The sequence below is a fragment of the Prionailurus viverrinus genome, chromosome A3 (assembly GCF_022837055.1).
Source record: "Prionailurus viverrinus isolate Anna chromosome A3, UM_Priviv_1.0, whole genome shotgun sequence".
Taxonomy (NCBI): Eukaryota; Metazoa; Chordata; class Mammalia; order Carnivora; family Felidae; genus Prionailurus; species Prionailurus viverrinus.
In genome coordinates, this window is record NC_062563.1 from 72,922,160 (window position 1) to 72,945,224 (window position 23,065).

Consider the following 23,065-nt stretch of genomic DNA (forward strand, 5'->3'; position numbering starts at 1 on the left):
CCCTATCACTGCCCTTTCCCCCCCACCATCAAAATAAATAAACTTAAAAAAAATTTTTTTTAATTCATTCTTACAGAAAATTCTTAGTAAAAACTTAAAAATATAAAGCATGGGATTAAAAAAAGAATCATGCTAGCTTGAAATCAAATTTCCACTCTCCTTTTTTCCTCCTATGCCTAAGAAACAAATACAATATTCACAACTGCACCTGTGTATTTGCTGGTATTCTGTCACCTGTGTGTTATATTTTAACCAAAAAATGTCTAAAAACCAAAAGCTTTTCTTTTCCTTTATCTTTCCCAAAATGTGCATCCCAGTTCTCCTATGTCTTCTTTCTTATTACTGCAGAATAAATTATATTCAAAGAAGGAATTGAAGGAGAAAAAATCAGTATTGAAAATGAAGAGAAGGGGCGCCTGGGTGGCGCAGTCGGTTAAGCGTCCGACTTCAGCCAGGTCACGATCTCGCGGTCCGTGAGTTCGAGCCCCACATCAGGCTCTGGGCTGATGGCTCAGAGCCTGGAGCCTGTTTCCGATTCTGTGTCTCCCTCTCTCTCTGCCCCTCCCCCGTTCATGCTCTGTCTCTCTCTGTCCCAAAAATAAATAAACATTGAAAAAAAAAAAAATTTTTTTTAAAAAAAAAAGAAAATGAAGAGAAAAGGGCAATTACCTTCTTCGGCAGCCTCTGGAGTAATTAGTGCTACACAACCTCAGACGGCACACCAGCTGTTCAGCTGAGCAAATGTCGTTGTTTTTACTGGTTTTGCCCTTTTTTATGTCTAAATGAGAAACAAGAGATCTGGGGTAACTTTTAACTCAAAGCCCAACTGTCTGTTTCTCATTTGTGATTCATAAAATTTTCAACTAAAAAAAATTTATAGTTTTATTATAGCATTGTTTACAGCTTGGCATATATATATAATTTTGTATGTGTAAATTATATTAGAATATAGTATTAACTTGTATCACAGTTTCCTCATCAGTAATATGGGGAAAATAATAAAACCTACTTTTTGGGTTAATATGAGGAATAAGTCAAATAAGTTAATATAAAGTGCTTATTAAAATAGAGCCTGGGGGCACCTGGGTGGCTCCGTCGGTTGGGCGTCCGACTTCAGGTCATGATCTCATGATCCGTGAGTTCGAGCCCCGCATCGGGCTCTGTGCTGACAGCTCAGAGCCTGGAGCCTGCTTCGATTCTGTATCTGCCTCTCTCTCTGACCCTCCCCCATTCATGCTCTCTCTCTGTCTCAAAAATAAATAAACATTAAACCAAAAAAATTTAAAAAATAAAAAAATAAAAAAAATAAAATAGAGCCTGGACACAACATCTGTTACATGAACAGAATATATAATAAAACTGAATCATCATTAGTTCTTACATCTTACTACTTATTTTCTCCACCAGAAGGATAAGAAAACAGAGTTCTGAAGAGGTTAAGTAACATTCCCAAGGTCAGACATATGGTTAGGTAATAGAGCCTCTGCTCCTAACACCTCGCTATTTTTTTATAAAAATCTTTTAACATTTATTTTTGAGGGAGAGATAGAATGTGAGCAGGAAAAGGGCAGAGAGAGAAGAAGACACAGAATCTGAAGCTGGCTCCAGGCTCTGAGCTGACAGCACAGAGCCTGACATGGGGCTCAAACCTATGAACCATGAGATCACGATCTCAGCCGAAGACAGACACTTAACCAACTGAGCCCCCCAGGCGCCCCTCACTCTTCAGTTGCATAAAGTTTGTATATAATCATTTATTCAGCCATAGCCTTAATGGTGGGAATTCAGATATCCAGAGGTTTTTTTGCCATTATAGATAATACCACAATGAATACCTTTGTACATACATCCTTATGTATCAAGGCTCTTGTTTTTAAAAATATTTTAAGTTTACTTTTGAGACAGACAAAGAACACAGGGAAGGAGTGGGGGAAGAGTGGAGATAGAGAATCCCAAGCAGGCTTCATGCTGTCAGAGCAGAGCCCAAGGTGGGGCTCAATATCATGAACCTCAAGATTATGACCTCAGCCAGTATCAAGAGTCGGACACTTAACCAACTGAGCTACCCAGGCACCCTAGGACTTTTGTTTTAAAGGAGAAAATTCAAAAAATAAAATCACTAAGCCAAAGGTTTGCATATTTTAACAGAAATTACTAATTTTAAGACATTTATTATAGCAGGTCTATCTTTCCTTCTATAGTATCTAGATTTCCTATCTTACTAAAAAAATGTCATCTCTACTCCAGTTACATAAATATTCTCCTAATTTCTTCATATAGATACATATCTTAAACCCCTTTACAATTTACTTTTTGTGTATTTTGTGAAGAAGGGATCTAGTTGGTTTTCTTATATGTGGATAGCAAATTATACTCGCAGTATTTATTAGTTAAAACATCCTTTTGGGGCACCTGGGTTGCTCAGTTGGTTAAGCATCCAACTCTTAATCTTGGCTCAAGTCAGGATCTCATGGTTTGTGAGCTCAAGTCCTAAATCAGGCTCTGTGCTGACAGCGCAGAGCCTGCTTGGGATTCTCTCTCTCCTTCTCTCTCTCTCTCTCTCTCTCTCTCTCAGCCCCTTCCCTGCTTGAGCACACACACTTTCTCTCTCAAATTAAATAATTTTTTTTTTAAATCCTTTTCCCACCAGGGTAAAATGTCACCCTTGACACATATTAAACTCCTTATGTCATTCCCAAGCTTCTTTCCTGTATTCAAACCAAATTACTTTTGATCTCAATAGGTCTTGGGCTCATGTTCTTTCATCCACTTAGAATAGGCCTTTCCCAAGCTCTATAAATCCAAATCCTACCATCTGTGAAGGTCCAATACAAATGCCAGGACTACTTTATTAGTTTCTACCCTTCCTTCCTCTCATCCCTTGCTAGAGGTAATCACTCCCTCCTTTGAATGTCCACAATACTTTATCTGTATAGTACTTCTCTAACACTCCCCACTTTTAATATAATTAGTTACATACAAGTCCTATCTCCTTTCTAGGTGGTAACATTCTGATGGACTTGATCTGTATCCACATCATTTTATAGCACCCTTAGTACTTGGGACAGTGCCCCAAAATCATATATGTTAGATGAATAATTGCACAACTTTCTTGTCCCCTCCCCAGATCTGCAGTTCTGCAACTAGCTGAAAATTACTGCATTGTACACAGAAAAGGGTAGCTTTGCCAAATAAAGGAGGATTTTTCTGTAATCCATAAATCAAAAGTTAAAATAACTGAAATTTAAAATTACATATTCTATACCATATTTATACGAGAAAAAGTCAAAAGACTATTAAATGAAAATGTTGACTATTTTTTTCAGAATAGCAATTTCTAGGCTATGATAGGATTAACAGATTCAGAATAATCTTCTACATATTTATATTGAAATCCTCTATGATGATAACCTATGTGTATAATAATGACATTAGTGCAAGGTAAGATTAAGTGACTTATGAAATACCAAAGACACAATGCAAACTACCATCTGAATTACAAGCAGAGCAGGTATTCACTACTCTGACAAAATTCTGAAGTGCTAGGAAGGTCTCCTGCTTGCCCCTAAACATCTTTGCAATCAGTGAGCTATTGCCTAAAAATTCATCATGAATATTCACAGTTTCATTTAAGAGTCTAAACCAGCAGTTCTCAATCATGGGCCATTTTTCCTGCCAAGGGACATGTGGCAGTATCTGCAGACATTTTTAGTTGCCACATGAGTGGGAGGAATTGTTAGTAACATTTAGTGGACACAAACCAGGTGATGAGGGAGCACAAAGCAAGCTGAGGGCACAGTACAGGCTAAGAGCACCCCTGCCCCCAGGTGGAATATGTGTGATATTCCTCAGACATTCCTGGCTACTCAAGAACAAAGGAAAGGGGTTTAAGTGCTTGCCATGGTAATGTGGGAAACTAAGGCGAACTAAAATTTAAATTCCCTTACTGCCTACAGCACATTGACAAGTCTTTGAAACAGAGTAAATGGGAACCTTGGCTTAACATTACCCTGACCCCCCAGGATCCTCTAAGTCTACTTTAACATATAAAAACTTCTTTGGAAACTTCCTTGATCTCAACTCCCCCACAATACACGCTGGCAATCATACTCCAAGCTTACGGGCCGGCTGATATACATCTGAAGGGCCTCATGACTGAGGTTTTACTACACCGTAATAAATTCATTTTCCTAACAGGAGCTAGCCCCTCAAGATCCTGGAAACCTTGCTTCCAAAATACTTTAGAAACTTACTCTATCCCATACCCCCTCCTAACCTTAGGATATATAATCAGTTACCCAGGGCGCCTGGGTGGTTCAATTGGTTGGGTGTCTGACTTTAGCTCAGGTCAGGAACTCGCAGTATGTATGTTCCAGTCCCGCGGCAGGCTCTGTGCTGAAGCTTGGAGCCTGCTTGGATTCTGTGTCTCCCTCTCTCTCTGCCTCTCCCCCACTCACATTCTCTCTCTCTCTCAAAAATAAGTAAGTTTAAAAAAAAACTTTTTTTTAAAAAATCAGTTACCTGTCACAACCCCAGTGCAGCTCTTTCTTGCCCACAGGTCCTGTCCCCATGCTTTAATAAAATCACCTTTTTTTGCATCAAAGACATCTTCAAGAATTCTTTCTTGGCCATAGGCTCCAAACCCCCCACCATCACCCCAAAACCCCATCACCAAAGAGTTTCTTACTTATGTGTTATTTATTTAGACACCCGCCCCCCCTTACTTGAACATAAGCTCTATTGAGCCAAATTCCATTATTATAGCCACAGAGACTAAACCAGAGCCTTATAAGTATTTTTAATTTTTATTAGTTAAATGTCTTTTTCTTTTTTTTTTTTAAAGACTTTAAGTAGTCTCTACAGACAAAGTGGGGCTCAAACTCACAACGCTGAGATCAAGAGTCACATGCTCTACCAACATAGCCAGCTGATGCCCCTGTTTTGTTTCATTTTTAACGTTTATTTTTTGAGAGAGAGAGAAACAGAGCATGAGCAAGGGAGGGGCAGAGAGAGAGGGAGACACAAAATTCGAAGCAGTCAGCACAGAGCCTGATGCGGGACCATGAGATCATGACCTGAGCTGAAGTCAGACACTCAACCCAGGTGCCCCTGCTCGTCTTTTTCTTTCATGACAGAAAGATGTCCTATTTTATTCACAAGGATTATCTAATTATTCTCCTAAATTTTCTTATATTGTTTTCTCTTTTTTGTGTGTGATTCATTGAAATCTTTAATCCATTTGGAATTAGTCTTTGTTTGTATACTTGAGAAACAGAAATCACATCGGATGATTCCAATGCAAAAACTCTACAATAATTCTGACCTGTTGGATAAAACTCAAACACTTCTGCAGAACATGTTGATAAGGTTTTGGGGTGACGGGGGATCAGAGCTGACAGCCAAGAAAGAATTCTTAAAGATGTCTTTGGTGCAAAAGGTGATTTTATTAAAGTACAGGACCCATGGGCAGAAAGAGCTGCACTGGGCTGTAAAGAATGACGGGTTATATACCTTGAACTTAGGGGAGGTATAGTCCGAAGGGAAGTTTCCAAAAAGACTTTCATATGCTAAAGACTCACAGATTCCTGGAGGCCTAGCTATTGTCAAGCTAAGGTTGTTTTTGTCTCCAGCAAAGCATTAAAATCAAGACAGTAGGGAGTTTTCTTTAGCCACGGATGGGATTGCCTTTTTCTCGTCAACTGGTAGGGACTCTTATCAGTTAAACCATTTGCTTTTTGCCCTTCCTGCTTTCCTGTTTTTGGGTAGTGGGAGTTCCAAGGTATATCATACATATCCCAGCTGGGGGCAGGGGGTGTGCTAGCTTGTACTTTGCCCTCAGCCTGCCTTATGTTCCCTTATCAATACAAACTGATTGCCTCTGTTCCTCTGTAGTATCAATCTCCTGCTCCTAATTCCATCTTATCCTGCCCTCTGACTACATCAAAAGGTCCAAATGGATCATCAGAAAGAATTATGCTTGAAATGCACTTCCCCATCTGCCTGCTGAACTTCTATAAGTCCTTAAAAGCCCCAGTTCTACAGTCACCTCTCCTGGAAAGTCTTTCCTGTCCAACCCCAGAGTTCCTCCCTCACTTCCTTCTTCATATCTCCACTTTCACATCTCTCTACTGTATAATATACACTACCTGCTTCATAATATATATAAAGTACTTAGACTAGTGCCTACCACAGAATAAATGCTAAGTAAATGTTAAGTACTATTTTATTACCACAATAGGTCGCAATTATTTGTGTAATCTCCCATGCTAGACTATGGGGGACAGAAGACAGAGACCCACTTATTTGCTATTATTTTACCAAACCCACTGGTCTGGCACATATTAAACACTAATAAGTAATAAATAAAGTAATAAACAAGACCTCAATTCTAGACAGAAGTAATTTTGATACTGTGCATTCCCTATGTTTTAAATGAAAAAGGAAATTTTTCAGATGAAAAATTGCCGTTCCTGCTTTTTTTTAATTTGGTTCAAATTTGAGGAGTTCTAGCTGTACCCACCTCCAGAAAGACAATTCTTGGTGCTCCATAGCTACCACTGTATAACCTAGTATACTGGAAATGAAAACCATGGCATGGGGAGGGGAACTTAAAATTTTTTATCTTACTCTGAATGCAGTCAAGAGTTCATAACCTCACATTCTCTTGGCCCTGAACTTCACATAAGTAAACTCATCAGCGCAGCGCCTGGGTGGCTCAGTCCATTAAGCGGCGAACCTCGGCTCAGGTCAAGATCTAGCAGTTCCTGAGTTCAACCCCAACATGGGGCTCTGTGCTGACAGCTCAGAGCCTGAAGCCTTTTCAGATTCTGTGTCTCCCTCACTCTGCCCCTCTCCAACTCGCGCTCTCTCTTTCCCTCTCCCAAAAATAAACATTAAAAAGTAAATAAGATATAACAAAAAAAAAAAAAAAGGAAATTTATCAGTTTCCATGATGACACAACAACCCTATATGTCAACCCTGGAATGAAGGAGAAGCCCCACGGGTGAAAATGCAGGGGCTGTGATGTCTAGCTGCTCTCTTCACGAGGAGTCTGCGTCCATACCAACTTCGGAGAATCACAGCATTCTTTTACTGAGGGAAGACAGGATTCCTCAGCTCCAGTATCCCCTAACCTAGGACTGCAGAGACAGTGAGCAAACCGCCCTGCGTTGGTCAGCAGCTGCAAGGCACTGAGATGACTACAGCCCAGAGTAGAAGAGGCGGAGAAAAGCTTCAAGCGGGAAAGATGAAACGCAGAGACGCTACGTGCGGAGAAAAGGAGAAAGGAAAGCAGCTGGAGGATAGATCAGCCAGGAACACCGCCACTTCTCACTTCTCATCTCCACCTCGAATCTTGGCATCCAAAATCTACACCCGCCACTCTCACTCTCTACTTTCCGCTCCAGGGCGGGCCAAGCCGCCGCCCACCCCTAGAAACCGGGCCGGTGGCAGAAGGGGGCGGTTGCAGCCTCCCGGACTCACCGGCTCTCGGTGCCGCCACTTCTGCGCGGAAAGGCCTGGTCCGAGGTGCGGTCTTCTGAAGTCCGCTCCCCAGAACCCACGATGTTGGATTTCTCCTCTCCCCGCAACCGCGAGAACGCCAACCGGCGTCCGGGCTTCCGTAGGCGGACGGCTTGGCGGCCCCGGATGTTGATTGCCGCCTGCCCCGGAAACGGTGGCGGAAGGCCCAAGGGGGCGGAGGTGGCGTTGCCCTGCTCTCCGGAAGGAGACGTGGCGGCGGTTGGGCCCCCGGCTGCCTGGGTGCTTAGTAGTCCTGCCGCCGCCTCCTCCTCCTCCCCCTCCTCTCCTCTGTGGGCAGAGGAGGCTGTGGCGGCGGCTGGAGAAATCGGCAGCGGAGGATGGAGGAAGGAGGCGGCGGCGCGCGTAGTCTGGTCCAAGGCGGGCCGGTGTTATTGGTCCTCTGCGGCCTCTTAGAGGCGTCCGGCGGCGGCCGAGCGCTCCCCCAGCTCAGCGATGACATCCCTTTCCGAGTCAACTGGCCCGGCACCGAGTTCTCTCTGGTCAGTGCCCTTGCGAATCCTGTAGCTATCTCTCTCCCTCCTAGCACTAGAGTTTGGTTCCTTCTCTCCTTACCTGCGCGTTGCTCCCCCAGAACCACCTCTGCAGGCGCCTGCCCCCTTCCCTAATCCAAAGGTTCATTTACCTCTCATCCATTCATTCATACAGCAAGTGTTTAGCGAACACACTATGTAGTTGTGTCCTCCATGCTAAGCATTGGCGATTCAGAGATTACCTGCTCTCCCCCTTTTAAATTTGTCTCATTAGACCGTGCTTACCAACAGTCCCACCCCACGGAAGCAGCTTTTTTGGAAATTCAGGCGCTTACGTTGAATCTTCTCTTTAGAAAGTCAGCTGCAGTTCTTCCTCCACCAGCCGCCTTCTCTCCTTTAGTATTGCACACAACCGGATCGACACAACCGGTTACACTGCAGATATGAGTTCCCTTTCACACTCGGTATATCTATCTTGTATACACACACGTGCATATGTGTATACGCACAGCTCTGTCTCCTTCAAAGTTGTTTCTGAGAGAGCTATTTGACCTGTGGGATGTTAACGATGCTCTATTCAGAATATCCTTTACCGTGTTAATGTATTGCAGTCGTAATACGTAAGACCCCAGAACATGAGATTTTATGGTCAGTTTTCCTAGAGTGATGAACGTATTTATAACTTAACAGTTAACGAAAATTTACAGTCCTTCTGTCTTTGGGGAGTGCTCTGCTGAAAAGTCTTCCTACCACTGTAGGCCAATAAATTTTAGCACACTTAAGATACTACACTTAAGATACTTACCGTGTAGTAATTATTTATTTCAAATCGAAGTCTTGGAAAATACAAAAGCTTTTTTTTTTAATTCTTACTCCAGTTAGCTGCAGTCATTCCATGTGGGATGACTATTTTGTTCTATTACCATATTGTTCTATTACTACTTCACTGAAACAAGAATAAGTGGTCGCAAGCAAGATTTACCAGGATAACAAATGTCATGGTTACCACAACGGATTTCTACTTGCAGATGTTAGTTTTTGCGAGTATTTCACACTTTATTTCTCCATCCCTCTGTTTTCAGTTCTCCTGTTCTGGTAGTTCAGTGATTCTGAAACTTATCTAAGTAAATATTTCTCTGGGAAGCCAGGTTTATATTTGTGTTAATTCCATTAAATATTGTTACTTTAAAATACTTATATAAAAGTGTATTATAAGTGAGACATAACTTTAGCAGTCTTGAGGTGAGCATAATTTATTTAGTCCAACCTCTGTTACTGTTTTAAAAGAGCACACAAAATGAACATGACAAGTATTAAACAATGTGGTCATTAAAATATTTTACTCTTGCACCTGTTGGTTTTTTTTTTTTAATTAAAAAACGCACACTGATATGCAGCCTTCAAAACTTACTGATGTGTTAGGTGGATGACTAAAATCAGCCTTTTTCAAGGTTACTACAAAATTGTTTCATTTTTCTTCTGGCAGTGGTGTGTGCTGGCTGAAAGAGGTTATGGAAGATCTGTATTAAATTTATCCTGTACCAACCTTTCACATATCTATCAATTTTATTTTGAAATTGAATTTTTAATTCTTTTTGACAGTGCAACATAATTTAAGATGGGTATATCTGAAGAATTTTTTTTTAAGTTATTTTGAGAAAAATCTAGGGACATTTTTCTGTGAGTTGGCAAAAGGTCTGTGGCTTTCATGCAAAAATAAACCCCAGGAGTCATTATCATTGGCCTTTGGGTTTTGTTTTAGTATTTTTATAATCTTAAGGCTTCCCTTCCTACTTTATGTAACTGGCACTACAGCCCTCCTCACCTGGCACTGTCATTTTCTTTTATGAGCCAGTTGATTGGACATACGTAAACAAGCAGCTGTATGAAGGAGGATAAGGGCCTTTATCTCTCTACAATCGGAAGTTGGAAGAGACTGGATTAGAAGATGTGAATTTTTTTTTTAGCTTTAAAATTGTTCTGTACTTTAAATCATCTCCCCATTCAGATATATCAAAACAATACATAATCTTTACAATCTCGCTTTCATATTTGCTTAGAATAATTATTAAGCACCAACAAGGAATACATATTTTTAACATTTATGTTCATTAATTAATGGCTATGATATTCTTTGTTTACTGGTTTTTAGCGTTCAGTTTTGTGTGTGTGTATATTTTTCTTCTGAAATACCTACCATCGTTGTGTCTATTAAAGTGCTCAACAATTTATTACTTCACAGAGTTCATAGATTTCACCAAAGTAAAACCACAAAACAAGTCTAATTTTCTCTTCTGTTGTTAACATAGAAATGTATTCCCACTCAAACTTCCCCCAGACACTATGCTTGGGAAGAATGGTGACCAACTCTATTTAAGCATGTTATATATGTTGGCAAGTTGTGCCACTGAGTTTATTTTACAGCCTCTATCAAGATACTTTTGTCTTTTATCCTCTATCTTAATTCCTCCAGACCCTTGTTAAACATTCAGCATTTCTCCCCTGCCAACATATTTTTAAAGTTCCTTAACCTTAAAGTACCATACCCCCTTGGTTTAGTTTCATTATATTAAAATCTGATTTTTATCAGATTACTAATAGGGGCTCTTACACTGAAAATACTTTAGGGTATTAAGTTATATGCAACAACTTTTTTCCCTATCTAGATATATTCAGAAGTATTTTGTTTTCTTAACTCTTTTACTAAATCAAAAAGAAACATTTTTGTTAGATCAAAAAAGTTTTTTAAGTTAGAAAATCAGAAAAGGTTAACTTCCCTGTAATTTTTTTTGAAAATGTAGGGTAAAGTTTGTTAAAAATTTTTACTTGGTGATCCCAATAAGTGACTATTTCAGCAATTTTCAGATAGAAGAATTGCTACTTGGTCTGTTTTATTCAAGAGGAAACCTGCTCTTCCAAAACTTAGTGAAAGAGAAGTCTTTTCATCTTCTAACAAGTGATGGCTTTTATTTCTTGTTACCTCTTACTTAGACCTTAAAAACAATAGAATAGAACATAGCTGGGGCGCAGGGTTGCAAAAGCACCTGACCCCGGGGGTTCCAAACAGACCAGGTTCAGCCACTCACCCCTAACAAAATCCAAAGGCAGAGAAATGAGTGGTGGTGAAACAAGACAGGAATTCATTTCAGTGATGCCAACAGCTGAAAACAGCAGACTAGCTTCTCAAAGACTGTCTCCAAAGTGCCAAAAATACTGTCAGGTTTATATATGGGAAATATGGGGCAAAGGTGGTGGATATGTGCAAGTAGGCTTTGGAAGTCAAATCGATCAATATCTTGGAGTCCATCATGGGTGAGGTCTTGCTGGCCCAGGGCAGTCCTTACTGTTTGAGAGTAGTTTTGGTTCCTGGGGATGCTTTGCCAAGAGACAAGCTGGAAAGGAAAACCCAACTAAAAAGTTTGAGGTCAAAATGGAGGTAGCTGAAATCCTCTTTCAAGAGGAATGAATTTCTTTATCATATAAACATAAAGCCCCAAGAGTGGTTTTCATTACAAAAAAAAAAAAAGGATTGTCTTCCTTCCTTTGCTGTAATTCCAAACAAGCAGTTAGTTGCTTTTTCCATTGTTAGTATTTTGGTGAACAGTTTAGTAAACAAGTCAATATTGCTGCCCAATTTAACTTTGAACATCAGAGTTGCAGGTACTTCACAAATAGAGGTAAATACAGTTAAGTCATATGCTACTGGTGCTGCAGGATTTTTTTTTACCTCAATACCTGGGATTCGTTGTCTCACCACTTCAAAGAATGAAAAGGTGGACACAGAATGAGCAGTAGGGGAAAGTTTAGTATAGACTCCAGATTAGAAAGTAAGAATAGTATGGGGTGCCTGGGTGGCGCAGTCGGTTAAGCGTCCGACTTCAGCCAGGTCACGATCTCGTGGTCCGGGAGTTCGAGCCCCGAGTCAGGCTCTGTCTGGGCTGATGGCTCAGAGCCTGGAGCCTGTTTCCGATTCTGTGTCTCCCTCTCTCTCTGCCCCTCCCCCGTTCATGCTCTGTCTCTCTCTGTCCCAAAAATAAACAAAAAAACGTTGAAAAAAAAATTTTTTTTTAATAAAAAAAAAAAGAAAGTAAGAATAGTAGGAAAGCTGTCTCTACAGAGAGGGGGTATTCAAAGGTGAATACCCAACAATAGTGGTTTCACATTGTTTTGTAAGGTTCTGGTCATCACCCCCATACAAGTCCCCCTCCTTCCTTCTCAGGTCCTACCCTCATTGGCTTGATAGCTCTAGGTTCTGGGTTGTCCATTCCTGATTGGCTTGTTTCCACTGTATGAGGGGTGGTCTATGGCCATATCATTATGGGTTACGCATTTATGGTCTCATACTTATTTCTACTTAGGTCTTTTGTCAAATTCCTTAGGGACACCTGAGGGGGAGTAGGTGGTGTCTGTTGCATTCTTAAGAGGAACCTTATGCCTGAGGGCGTTTGCTGTGGTCAGACACTCCCAGCATTGTTCCAAAATACAAGTTTCCCACCCCACCCAACCTCAGGTCCTATCCTTTCCCTCTCTGCCTATTTTATCCTATCTTTCCCTATTATACTGGTTGTCTTCACTACAGTAAAGGGATGATTTGGCAAGACTTCAGGCCAGCCATTGGTAAGCAAATGTGAATCCTGCTTTGAACAAGACACTGTCATACATTCTGCATATATCTGAAAAACATCAAAAGGCATTATAAATGTTATAACAATTTGTTGGTGCAACTAAATAAATGTTTCTAAGAATCACTTTATCATAAATTTGGCTTTGCAGCTCTCACTTTCAACTCTGTTTCTCCTCTTCAGTTACAATGGTCTTTTAAACAAGGATCTTTCGTCACAATACAGGAGCCTATATAGTAATCTAAAAAAAGGCTAACAAAAGCTGATTCAAATATGTTAAGGGGCACCTGGGTGTCTCAGTTAGTTAACCATCTGACTCTTGGTTTCGGCTTAGGTCATGATCTCAGGAGTTCCTGAGTTTGCACCCTGTGTTAGGCTCTGCACCGAGTACACAGAGCGTGCTTGGGATCCTCTCTTTGCCCCTCCCCTGCTCTCACTCTCTCTATCTCTTTCTCTCAAGATAAATAAATGAACTTAAAAAAAAAAAAAAAGAAAGCCCCAAATATTTGCTACCTGGCCCTTTACAGAAAGTGTTTGCTGACCCAAAATGTATACTAAAAAAAAAGTTAAGCAGAGAGGATTCTTAGTGATTTTTCTTTTAAAAGTATTTTATCCTGGAGCTCCTGGGTGGCTTAGTCGGTTAAATGTATGTGTTCTGGTCATGATCTCACAGTTCGTGGGTTCAAGCCCTGCATCAGGCTGTTGCTATCCAAATATGAAAAAGAATGCGCTATGTTATCTTCAAGTGTCCCATCTGACGAAATTGAGAGTACATTTGTAAAGTGCTGTAGATTTTCACGTATAGATGGTAATTGTTAATAGAAGTAATAAGTATTTAGCGATGGTGTATCTATGTATATTCATTGCTTCTTAATGCTTTTTAATCCGTATTTTAACCTCAGTCTGTTGCATTACCAGTTTTTCGTTTATACTCCAAATTTCAGTTGTGTTCATTTTTTTGTTATAACACTTGGATAAAGTATGTCATCCTCCTTTTGTCCTTATTATTATTTAATATATAGAATATTTTCCCTGCCTTTGGAAATACATTTAAAAATTTTTCTGTTGACATGATGAATTACTTTGAGCTAAGACTGTAAATTATTGGGACATCTGGGTGGCTCACTCAGTTAAGCATCCAGCTCTTCTTTTTTTTTTTTCAAATTTTTTTTTTCAACGTTTATTTATTTTTGGGACAGAGAGAGACAGAGCATGAACGGGGGAGGGGCAGAGAGAGAGGGAGACACAGAATCGGAAACAGGCTCCAGGCTCTGAGCCATCAGCCCAGAGCCTGATACGGGGCTCGAACTCACAGACCGCAGATCGTGACCTGGCTGAAGTCGGACGCTTAACCGACTGCGCCACCCAGGCGCCCCTAAGCATCCAGCTCTTGATTTGAGCTCAGGTCATGATCTAGCAGTTCGTCGAATCGAGCCCCACTTCAGGCTTTTGCACTGCCAGCACAGGGATTTTCTTGGGATTTTCTCTCTCCCTCTGTCTCTGCCCTTCCCCTGTGCGTACTCTCTTTCCTTCGCGCTCTCTCTCTCTCTCTCTCTCTCTCTCTCTCAAAATAAATAAGTTAAAAAAACTAAGACTGTAAATTATTCAATGTACTACAATTTAACCAGAGAAAATAATATGTATTTTTTGTTCTTTTTCTAGCCTACAACTGGAGTTTTGTATAAAGAGGATAATTATGTCATCATGACAACTACACATAAAGAAAAATATAAATGCATTCTGCCCCTTGTGACAAGTGGGGATGAGGTAACTTTTTATAAATATATTGATAATCCCTGTCACCAAAGATATTCTTTAAAACATTGCAAACACATACTTTAAAACTGAATGACACCATACAGTGTTATTGCAATATTATTAATTATATTCCCTATTATATAGTTTTTTTTTTTAATCTGTGACATTTATATTATAACTGAAGTGTGTACCTCTTAATGCCCTTTGTCTCTTTCACCCATTCCACCACCCCTCCTATGTGGCAACCACCAGTTTGTTCTGTGTATTTATGATTCTATTTGGTTTAATTTGTATGTTTGTTTTTGCTTGTTTTGCTTTTAAATTTGACTTATAAGTAAAATAATATGGTAATTGTTTTTCTCTGATGTATTTCACTTAACATAATAACGTCAAAGTCTAACCATGTTGTTGCAAATGGCAGGATCTCGTTAATTTTTATGGCTCACTAATATTCCATTGTATGTGTATACCACATCTTTTTCATCCATATTTGGATGAGCACTTGGATTGCCTCCATATTTAGATGCTATATATAATTCTGCAATAAATACAAAATATGCACATAAAAAAAACTGAATGACAGGTTTCTCAGTAATCCTGTTTACCATAAAAGTAGTAATCACTTTTATTATTCTTGAATTCTTTGATTTTACAGTTCAACTAGGAAAAATTAGCAACCAGTTATTAATATTTTGAATGAAAATCTAATTCCATGCTTGCTTCTTTTATAGAAATGAGGGTTTTGAAACAGCATAATTTTTAAATGTATATGTGACATTTTTTATAAAGAATTTCTAATAAATCTATAGGTACCTATACTTTTTCCCTACCTTAGCTCATGCTCATTTCTTCCTCCTGAAATGCCCTAACTACCTCTTATCCATCCTTCAAGGCAATGACTTCTTTCAAGATGAAACAGGAGAGTCAGCATGGTAAAATGAAAAGGACACCAGCCTAGGAGCCAGGAGGCTGAGGTATAGGCTCTGGTTAGCTGTGGAACCTTGAACAAATTTGAAACTCAGTACTTCCACTCAGTAAATTTATTGAGCTAATTACATAATATTTTCACAGTCTGTAAAATGGAAACATTACAAACTCAATGAGTGCTTTCTTGGGTTTTGTTCAGATTTGAAATCTGTGAAAGACAGCTCTCTGTTTCATTTTCGTTTTAAACCTTCTAAAGACATAATATACACGTGTGTGCAGTCATACACATATGCCTATGGCATTCAAGTCTGAGATGTAAAAATATATAGGAAACTGGGATGTACCTTAAAACTTTCCCATACATTTTGCAAGATTCTCCAAGATTCAACTACTCTGAGGCATTCATAGGTAGAATCTGTTCGGATGCAAGTATTTAAAACTTCTGAAATAGGTTTATAAGAATTGTTCAGGAAACTGATACTCAAAAACCTTTTTTTTAAGAGAAGAAAGAATGGAAGATTATTCTATGGCTCCATATTTTATACATCATTTCTTTTGAAAGAAGTGGCAAACCATAGGCTCTTATTAAAAGTTTTGACTTTTTTTCCTTTTTTATTCCCAAGCATTTGTGATTTGGACAATGAGTTAATACCCAGACAGCAGAGTTGGGTGAAGTTCTAGAATAATTGTAAGTATTAAACCCTAGTTCTTTCATAGGAAGAAGAAAAGGATTATAAAGGCCCTAATCCAAGAGAACTATTGGAGCCACTATTTAAACAAAGCAGTTGTTCCTACAGAGTACGTATTTTATGTTCACTTAATAAAAGTAGAAAATAAATTTCCAAATAGCCAATAGACCCTTAAAAATAATTCTACATTTCTTTTTATTATGTTGTATCAAATTTTAAGTTAGTTGTAAATCAAATCATATTGCTTAATAGTATTTTGTTCATTTAAATTCCTGGATAGTAGATGCAGCAAACACCCATTAAAACTGATTTCAAATAATGTCACTTACCAAGTTGCTTTGAACGTTTTCTAGTTCAAAGGAAAGTTTCCTTATATGCAATTTTAATTTAAAAAAAATTTTTTTAATGTTTATTTTTGAGAAAGAGACAGAATGTGAGTGGGTTAGGGGCAGAGAGAGAGGGAGACACAGAATCTGAGGTAGGCTCCAGGCTCCGAGCTGTCAGCACAGAACCCGGCGCAGGGCTTGAACTCATGAGCTATGAGATCTGACCTGAGCTGAAGTTGGACGTTCAGCCGACTGAGCCACCCAGGTGCCCCTACTCCTGATCTATTCTTAATGCCTAAAACAAGGCTTAGCCACAGGGGGCCTGGGTGGCTTAGTAAGTGTCAGACTTAGGTCATGATCTCATGGTTTGTGAGTTCAAGCCCAGTGTTGGGCTCTGTGCTGTCAGTTCAGAGCCTGGAGCCACCCAGGCACCCCAATATACAATTTTAATTTAAAAAAATGCTAATTGTTATTTTTTTGACTATGTCAAAAATAGTCCCTAAGGCTAATAGTTATCACAGATCCCACATGTATTCTAGACCTTCACAGAGTTTTCAGATACAGCTAATTAGTGAAAACAGTGAATATGGCTTCAGAAATTTCATATTTTTCTGAGGCATAATAATGTTTCACCTAATGAAAGCTTACTCTAAATCTTGAGGGAGATCTACTCAACTACATAAAATAGAAGAAAGTAATTCAGTTGAGTTAGTTATGTGGCTTTTGTAAGTGTAAATACATCCATTTTTCTTAGATTGAGTCTTATTGGACTTACGAAGTATGTCACGGAAAACACATTCGACAATATCATGAAGAGAAAGAAAGTGGTCAGGTACGTTTTTCTTCAAAACATCAAGTATGGAACATTATAAAATGAGAATGTTAGTAATTAGATTGATGATTTTCAAGTTATATTCTTGGTAGTTGCAAAATACTTACTGTATTTTTATTTTATTTCCAAATATAGAAAGTAAATATTCACGAGTACTACCTTGGGAATATGCTGGCTAAGAACCTTCTATCTGAAAAAGGTTTGTTTCTACAGAGTGATTTGATAGTAATGCTGGAATTTGGTTGAAAGTATATACTCAAATTGGAATTTAAAAGATCTTGTTGGAAACTGGATGAATTTTAAAACACTAAAATAAATTTCTGAACAATCTCTTAGAAAAATTTTTCAAAGAGATTTGTTTCATTATTTTCGACCTCAACAAACAGTATCCTTTTTGCTACCTATTAATCAATTCTATTAAATCTGTTAAGATAATACACGTTAATGTTACATTTATATAGTGTTAGTGTTAGTCTTTTCCTTGGTTTAACATAGTTGTTATTTATGGAAATAGAAATGTAGATGTATCCCTGCAATTGTGAAATAAAATAAAAGTTGTAAGATAAAAATTATATTTATGTTTAGGATCTTCTTTAGAAAGAAATTTAAAATTAAAAGGGTGATTGAAAACTTAAGTCATTTGTATTTTATATATAAGTCCCTGGTCATTCTTTACACCTACCTTACTTTTATATTATTCCACAGATCAAGAAGCAGATGAAAAAGAAAAATCAAAAGAGGCAAGTGACAAGTGTTGATTTTTTTTCACTCTTAACATCTATTATTAGTGAGGCATGAACTTACACAACTCAAATGACAGAATTTTGTCTTGTGTTCTTTACCTATTGCATACCCCAAAGGATTGGGTCAAAGAAAATTTTCAGTCTGTTAGGTTTTTCTGAGAAAAGTTATACTGTGATACTTTTATTTACTTTTAAGATCATAGAAAAATAAAAAAATTTACCAAAGATATATCTGGGAAACTTTTTGTAATAGCAGTGTATCACTTCGAGGCTTAGCAGTGGTTCCCTGCTAAGGGATGTTTAACATTGGAAATAATTATAAATTAGAGCTTTTGCTTCTTTTCCCTTGTTTGGTCTCTATCTCCCATGGGTAAAACAGATAAACTACACAAGCTACCAGACTGCAAGCATCTTCAAAGCAGGGACTGTCTTTTATCTCTTTACCCCACAATGCAAAGCAGAGTGCCAAACATTAATATCGGCACTTCATAAGTGTTTATCAAATGTGAATGCATAATTGATGACTGACAAATAGGATTGTTTAAAAAGAATGATTCCTTAGGGTACCTAATCACAATTTTTAAATGCCCCTATAGTTCAAGGAATGCTTTCTGAATCCTAAGCACTCCCATAGAGTTATATAACCTATTGATAGAGGATATTTCTAGAAGTGGTTTCATATCATAACGATACTTCTATTAGACGTAAAGTGAAATGGCAAAGACCTTCAAAGGAATGCCTGTAACTTGAAAAGGGTGGCTTTGGGGGGAATTGATAAGCTAAGCATAGACACACAAAACATTGCTATTTTAAAAGATTTTAATTTTGCAGACTACCTTTGAGATAAAATATTTATTTACTGTGGCTCTGGAGGATAGCAAGATGGAATTCAAAGTGTGAAATGATAAAGGAAGAGGAAGAAAAGGGTAAGGGAAGAAAACTAACATTTACTGAGCCCCAATTTATAAGCCAGGTACTGTGCCAGGCATGTAACAAGAGGTAATGCTTAATTTTCCCCCCAACCTTTGAGTATGTATTATTATTCTCCTTTCACAAATGACAAAAATTGGAATTTAGTCAAAGTCAGAAAGCTGGTAAATTCAAAGCTTGACTCGGAACCCAGGATTTTCTAATTCTAGATAGTAGTATGAAAAGAGCTTACAAGAAGTATCAAAATATTTGTCCCTAGAAACATTTGTTTATTTCCTGTTTTGGAGATGGCACTGACAGGGTACCAAAGTGATACAAGATGAGCTCCCTGCCTCCGAAGAGCTTGCTTGGGGATATCATTAACAATATTTTTTTAGGCCCGTTATATTGGACTTTTCTTTGGTTTACATAAATAAAATATAGACGCTAGCTCCTTAATAATCCTTGTCTTCTGAGGTGATCTATTTTATTCCTCCATTCAATGAAAATTTCTTCATTTGTCCTTTACTGGCTTTGAATAGATTGAGATAGCAGTTTACACTGAAAAGTATGTCTCTTAATATTAATGACAGGGAAAAAGAGTAAGCAGATTGATGAACGAGTACAGTATTGAGATTCCTGTTTTAAAAGATGGTGTTTTACTCTGTAGCCCCACTTTTTGACAAAATAGACTTCACATCTCTAGAATCTAAAGAGTAACACAGCCTTTCACTAGAAGTTTAGTATAGCAAGCTCTGACTAGACCAGTATTATAAGTTCCTGTATTTTATCTTAGTCTGTTTACAACTATTGAAAACAATTCATATCAATCAAGATATTATATTCTTTTATATAAATGTACATTTACTTAATATCTTAATTTTTGCATCAAATAAAATTTTCCCTTTTTTACTGTAGTAAACTAGCTCTGAAAATATGTATTTGGTCAAATAAGAATTCAGGAATCAAAAGAATGTTAGAGGAAGAATATATAGAAAATATGGAAATGTTACCTTTATAAATGTTGGTTTATAAATAAAATGTAGTTTCTTCCTTTACGAATAAGTGCTTCTCGGGGCACTGGATGGCTCAGTCGGTTGAGCATCTGACTTCGGCTCAAGTCATGATCTCACAGCTCGTGAGTTCGAGCCCTGCATCGGACTCTATGCTGACAGCTCAGAGCCTGGAGCCTGCTTCAGGTTCTGTGTCTCCCTGTCTCTCTGCTCCTCCCCAGCTTGCACTCTGTCTCTCTCTCAAAAATAAATAAACATTAAAAAACTTAAAAAAAAAAAAGTGCTTCTTCCATCCTCACCCCCACCTCCATTTCTAATGAAAAGTCTGTCTTGTACTTTTTTTTTAAGATTCCCACTAAAAATATCGAAGGTCAGATGACACCCTACTATCCTGTGGGAATGGGAAATGGTACACCTTGTAGTTTGAAACAGAACCGGCCCAGATCAAGTACTGTGATGTACATATGTCATCCTGAATCTAAGCATGAAATTCTTTCAGTAGCTGAAGTTACAACTTGTGAATATGAAGTTGTCATTTTGACACCACTCCTGTGCAATCATCCTAAATATAGGTAGGACATGGATTCAATATTTTAAACATGAAATGCACACATGCTTTAAAGTGGCATAGGCTTAGCTTTAATGCTTTGTTCTTACCAAATAGATTCAGAGCATCTCCTGTGAATGACATATTTTGCCAATCACTGCCAGGATCACCATTTAAACCCCTCACTCTGAGACAATTGGAACAGCAGGAAGAAATCCTAAGAGTGCCTTTCAGGAGAAATAAAGAGGTAGGAGAATTATCTAACAGTATTTTCTTGGTGCTTCCTTTTCCAAATTTCAGAGCATATATCAATATTTTAATGATTCCAATAGCATAGTAGTAATTTATTTTTCTGACTCAAAATTTTAAATTCCATTTTTTTTAATGTTTTTATTTATTTTTGAGACAGAGAGAGACAGAGCATAAGCAGGGGAGGAGCAGAGAGAGAGGGAAACACAGAATCCAAAGCAGGCTCCAGGCTCTGAGCTGTCAACACAGAGCCTGATGTGGGGCTCAAACTCACAGACTGTGAGATCATGACCTGAGCCGAAATCAGACACCCAACCGACTGAGCCACCCAGGCACCCCTTAAATTCCATTTTTTAATTGATTTTAATTATTTTCCTTATTTTAGTGCTTCTCAGAAACTATTTTATCATTCTTTCACTCTCATGATTTCATATTTTAAAGTTTGACATCCTATTAATTATAGTTAAGTTTAATTTTTAGCTAGTTGACTGGCCTTACCAGATGAGCCCCTTGAAGAAATAGACTATAGTGCATCTTCTGCTTTATTTATTCTTCAACTCCTTGCTATATGTCATCAAAACATCATTCTTCTAAAAGTGTTCTTATTAAGGTCAGTGGCAGTCTTTTGGTTCTAAATTCACTGGACATATGCATAACTTGATGTTAGCACATAAAACACTGAACAGTTGCAGCTTGAACTTTCTCTCCTGCCTTTACTTGAAGTCATTCTCTCTGTTTTATTCTGGTTCTTTTCTCCTGTGAACTAATCTTTGTCTGCTTCCTGCCCCCTTAAAATGTTGAACCACAGTTCTATCTGTGGTTGCCTTCTCTTCTTAGTGTCTATAGTCTTAGGTGGGCTCATCCAGGCCCACTCTACCAACTTCCATTAATATGCTCACGAGTTCCAAATGTCCATCTTCAACGTTGACCTTTCCCCTGAACTTAAACCACAATCACAATAATTAACATGTGTTGAACCTTAACAGCTATTGTGTAATGCTTACAGCAACCTCCAAGATTGCTATTATTATTTTCCTTAACAGATTAGGAAATTGAGGGATTCAGAGAAGGGAAGGGACAGATGATGGATTAGAGATGAAAATCAAAACAATCTGGTTTTAGAACCTGTCCTCTTAACCACTGCTCTATGCTATCTTTGCTTTTCATCTCTTCATTGGACATAGCCAAATACGTTTTAAGTACTCTCAGATTCATGTCTCTCACAATGACCCTTTTCCTACCTTCCCTATTATTTTCGAAGAAATGTCACTTCTTTTGCAAATGAGCAAATGAGCCAGGACTTCTAATGGACTACCCCAGGAAGAGATAACTGTTTCCTCTTCTTTGGTCCTATATTTTATTCAGTCTTACATTATAGCACTTACATAGCTAAAATTGTTTTTCCTATGATTCTTACATTAAGATCAAGGGAAAACAAGGTATGCTTTATTACTTTGGGGTTTCCAGCTCCTTGCGCGATACCTGGTATTCTGTGGGTACTTAACAATGGTTTCATTAACTAATAACTAACATTCCGCTCCAAAACCTCTTTCTTCCCTTTCTCTTGAGTACTCATTGTACAATTATTGCCAGATTCTGATGGGTGTGAATACTGCCATTCTGTTAGGAAAAGAAAATTATCTTAACGTTAATCAGCGTTTGATTTAAAGTGCTCAATTAAAAGACTGGAGATGGATTTCTCTTCTGGTCTTCTCCCTAATAGTGATTTAAATACGGACAGGTACTTAAAAGTCAGCTCAATCAAAATGCTTCACAAATCCCAACTTTAATTACTCTTCAGGGAAGAAATGCCAGCTTACTTTCCTTTAATTAATGTTTTTAATATGCCATTTGAGAAAAAGTATTTTTAAAGAGCTACAGATGGGGGCGCCTCAGTGGCTCAGTCAGGAGAGCATTCTATTCTTGATCTCTGCGTTATGAGTTTAAGCCCCACATTGGGTATAGGGATTACTTAAATAAATAATTATTTTTAAGAAATACAATGAAAAGCTACAGTATTTCAAAATACTTAGGATCTTTAGACCCTAGATCCTAGAATACGTGTTGTATATGAAAACCTTAGGTAATACTGTAGGTAAAGAGTTATTTAAAACTGATCTTTTTTTCCACAATCTTTTCTTTTGTAAATCTGGTTTGTTTTTTTTTAATGTTTATTTATTTTTGAGACACAGACAGAGCATGAACGGGGGAGGAGCAGAGAGAGAGAGGGAGACACTGAATCCGAAGCAGGCTCCAGGCTCTGAGCTGTCAGCACAGAGCCCGACACGGGGCTCGAACTCACAGACCGTGAGATCGTGACCTGAGCCGAAGTCGGACGCCCAACCGACGGAGCCACCCAGGCGCCCCTATAAATCTAGTTTATTACATGTAACTTTTTTTTAAATTGATATTTAGCATATGGTTTGCCTTTTATTTA

General features: G+C 38.3%; 2 protein-coding genes across 9 annotated transcripts in view; one reads left to right on the forward strand and one right to left on the reverse strand.

The window, feature by feature from the left end:
• ASB3 (ankyrin repeat and SOCS box containing 3) overlaps nucleotides 1-8,319 on the reverse strand; it is a 120,791-nt gene extending 112,472 nt beyond the window's left edge. For 2 of the 7 annotated variants that reach the window (XM_047851449.1, XM_047851448.1), the window contains exons 1-2: nucleotides 7,484-7,649; nucleotides 670-778 (exon numbers count right to left, since the gene is read on the reverse strand). The gene's annotated coding sequence lies outside the window, so the exon portion shown is untranslated. Of the gene's footprint in view, nucleotides 1-669; nucleotides 779-7,483; nucleotides 7,650-8,298 lie in introns of those variants that run through there. The other 5 variants (XM_047851444.1, XM_047851450.1, XM_047851438.1 and 2 more) reach the window with 5 other exon arrangements.
• The window catches only part of ERLEC1 (endoplasmic reticulum lectin 1), a 31,995-nt gene continuing 16,609 nt past the window's right edge, over nucleotides 7,680-23,065 (forward strand). Inside the window, exons 1-8 of one of the 2 annotated variants that reach the window (XM_047851451.1) lie at nucleotides 7,681-8,022; nucleotides 14,298-14,402; nucleotides 16,038-16,118; nucleotides 17,090-17,167; nucleotides 17,303-17,366; nucleotides 17,873-17,907; nucleotides 20,181-20,404; nucleotides 20,497-20,626. In XM_047851451.1, the coding sequence (XP_047707407.1) occupies nucleotides 7,861-8,022; nucleotides 14,298-14,402; nucleotides 16,038-16,118; nucleotides 17,090-17,167; nucleotides 17,303-17,366; nucleotides 17,873-17,907; nucleotides 20,181-20,404; nucleotides 20,497-20,626 (879 nt within the window). In that variant the 5' untranslated portion in view covers nucleotides 7,681-7,860. Of the gene's footprint in view, nucleotides 8,023-14,297; nucleotides 14,403-16,037; nucleotides 16,119-17,089; nucleotides 17,168-17,302; nucleotides 17,367-17,872; nucleotides 17,908-20,180; nucleotides 20,405-20,496; nucleotides 20,627-23,065 lie in introns of both variants that reach the window. The other variant, XM_047851452.1, reaches the window with a different exon arrangement.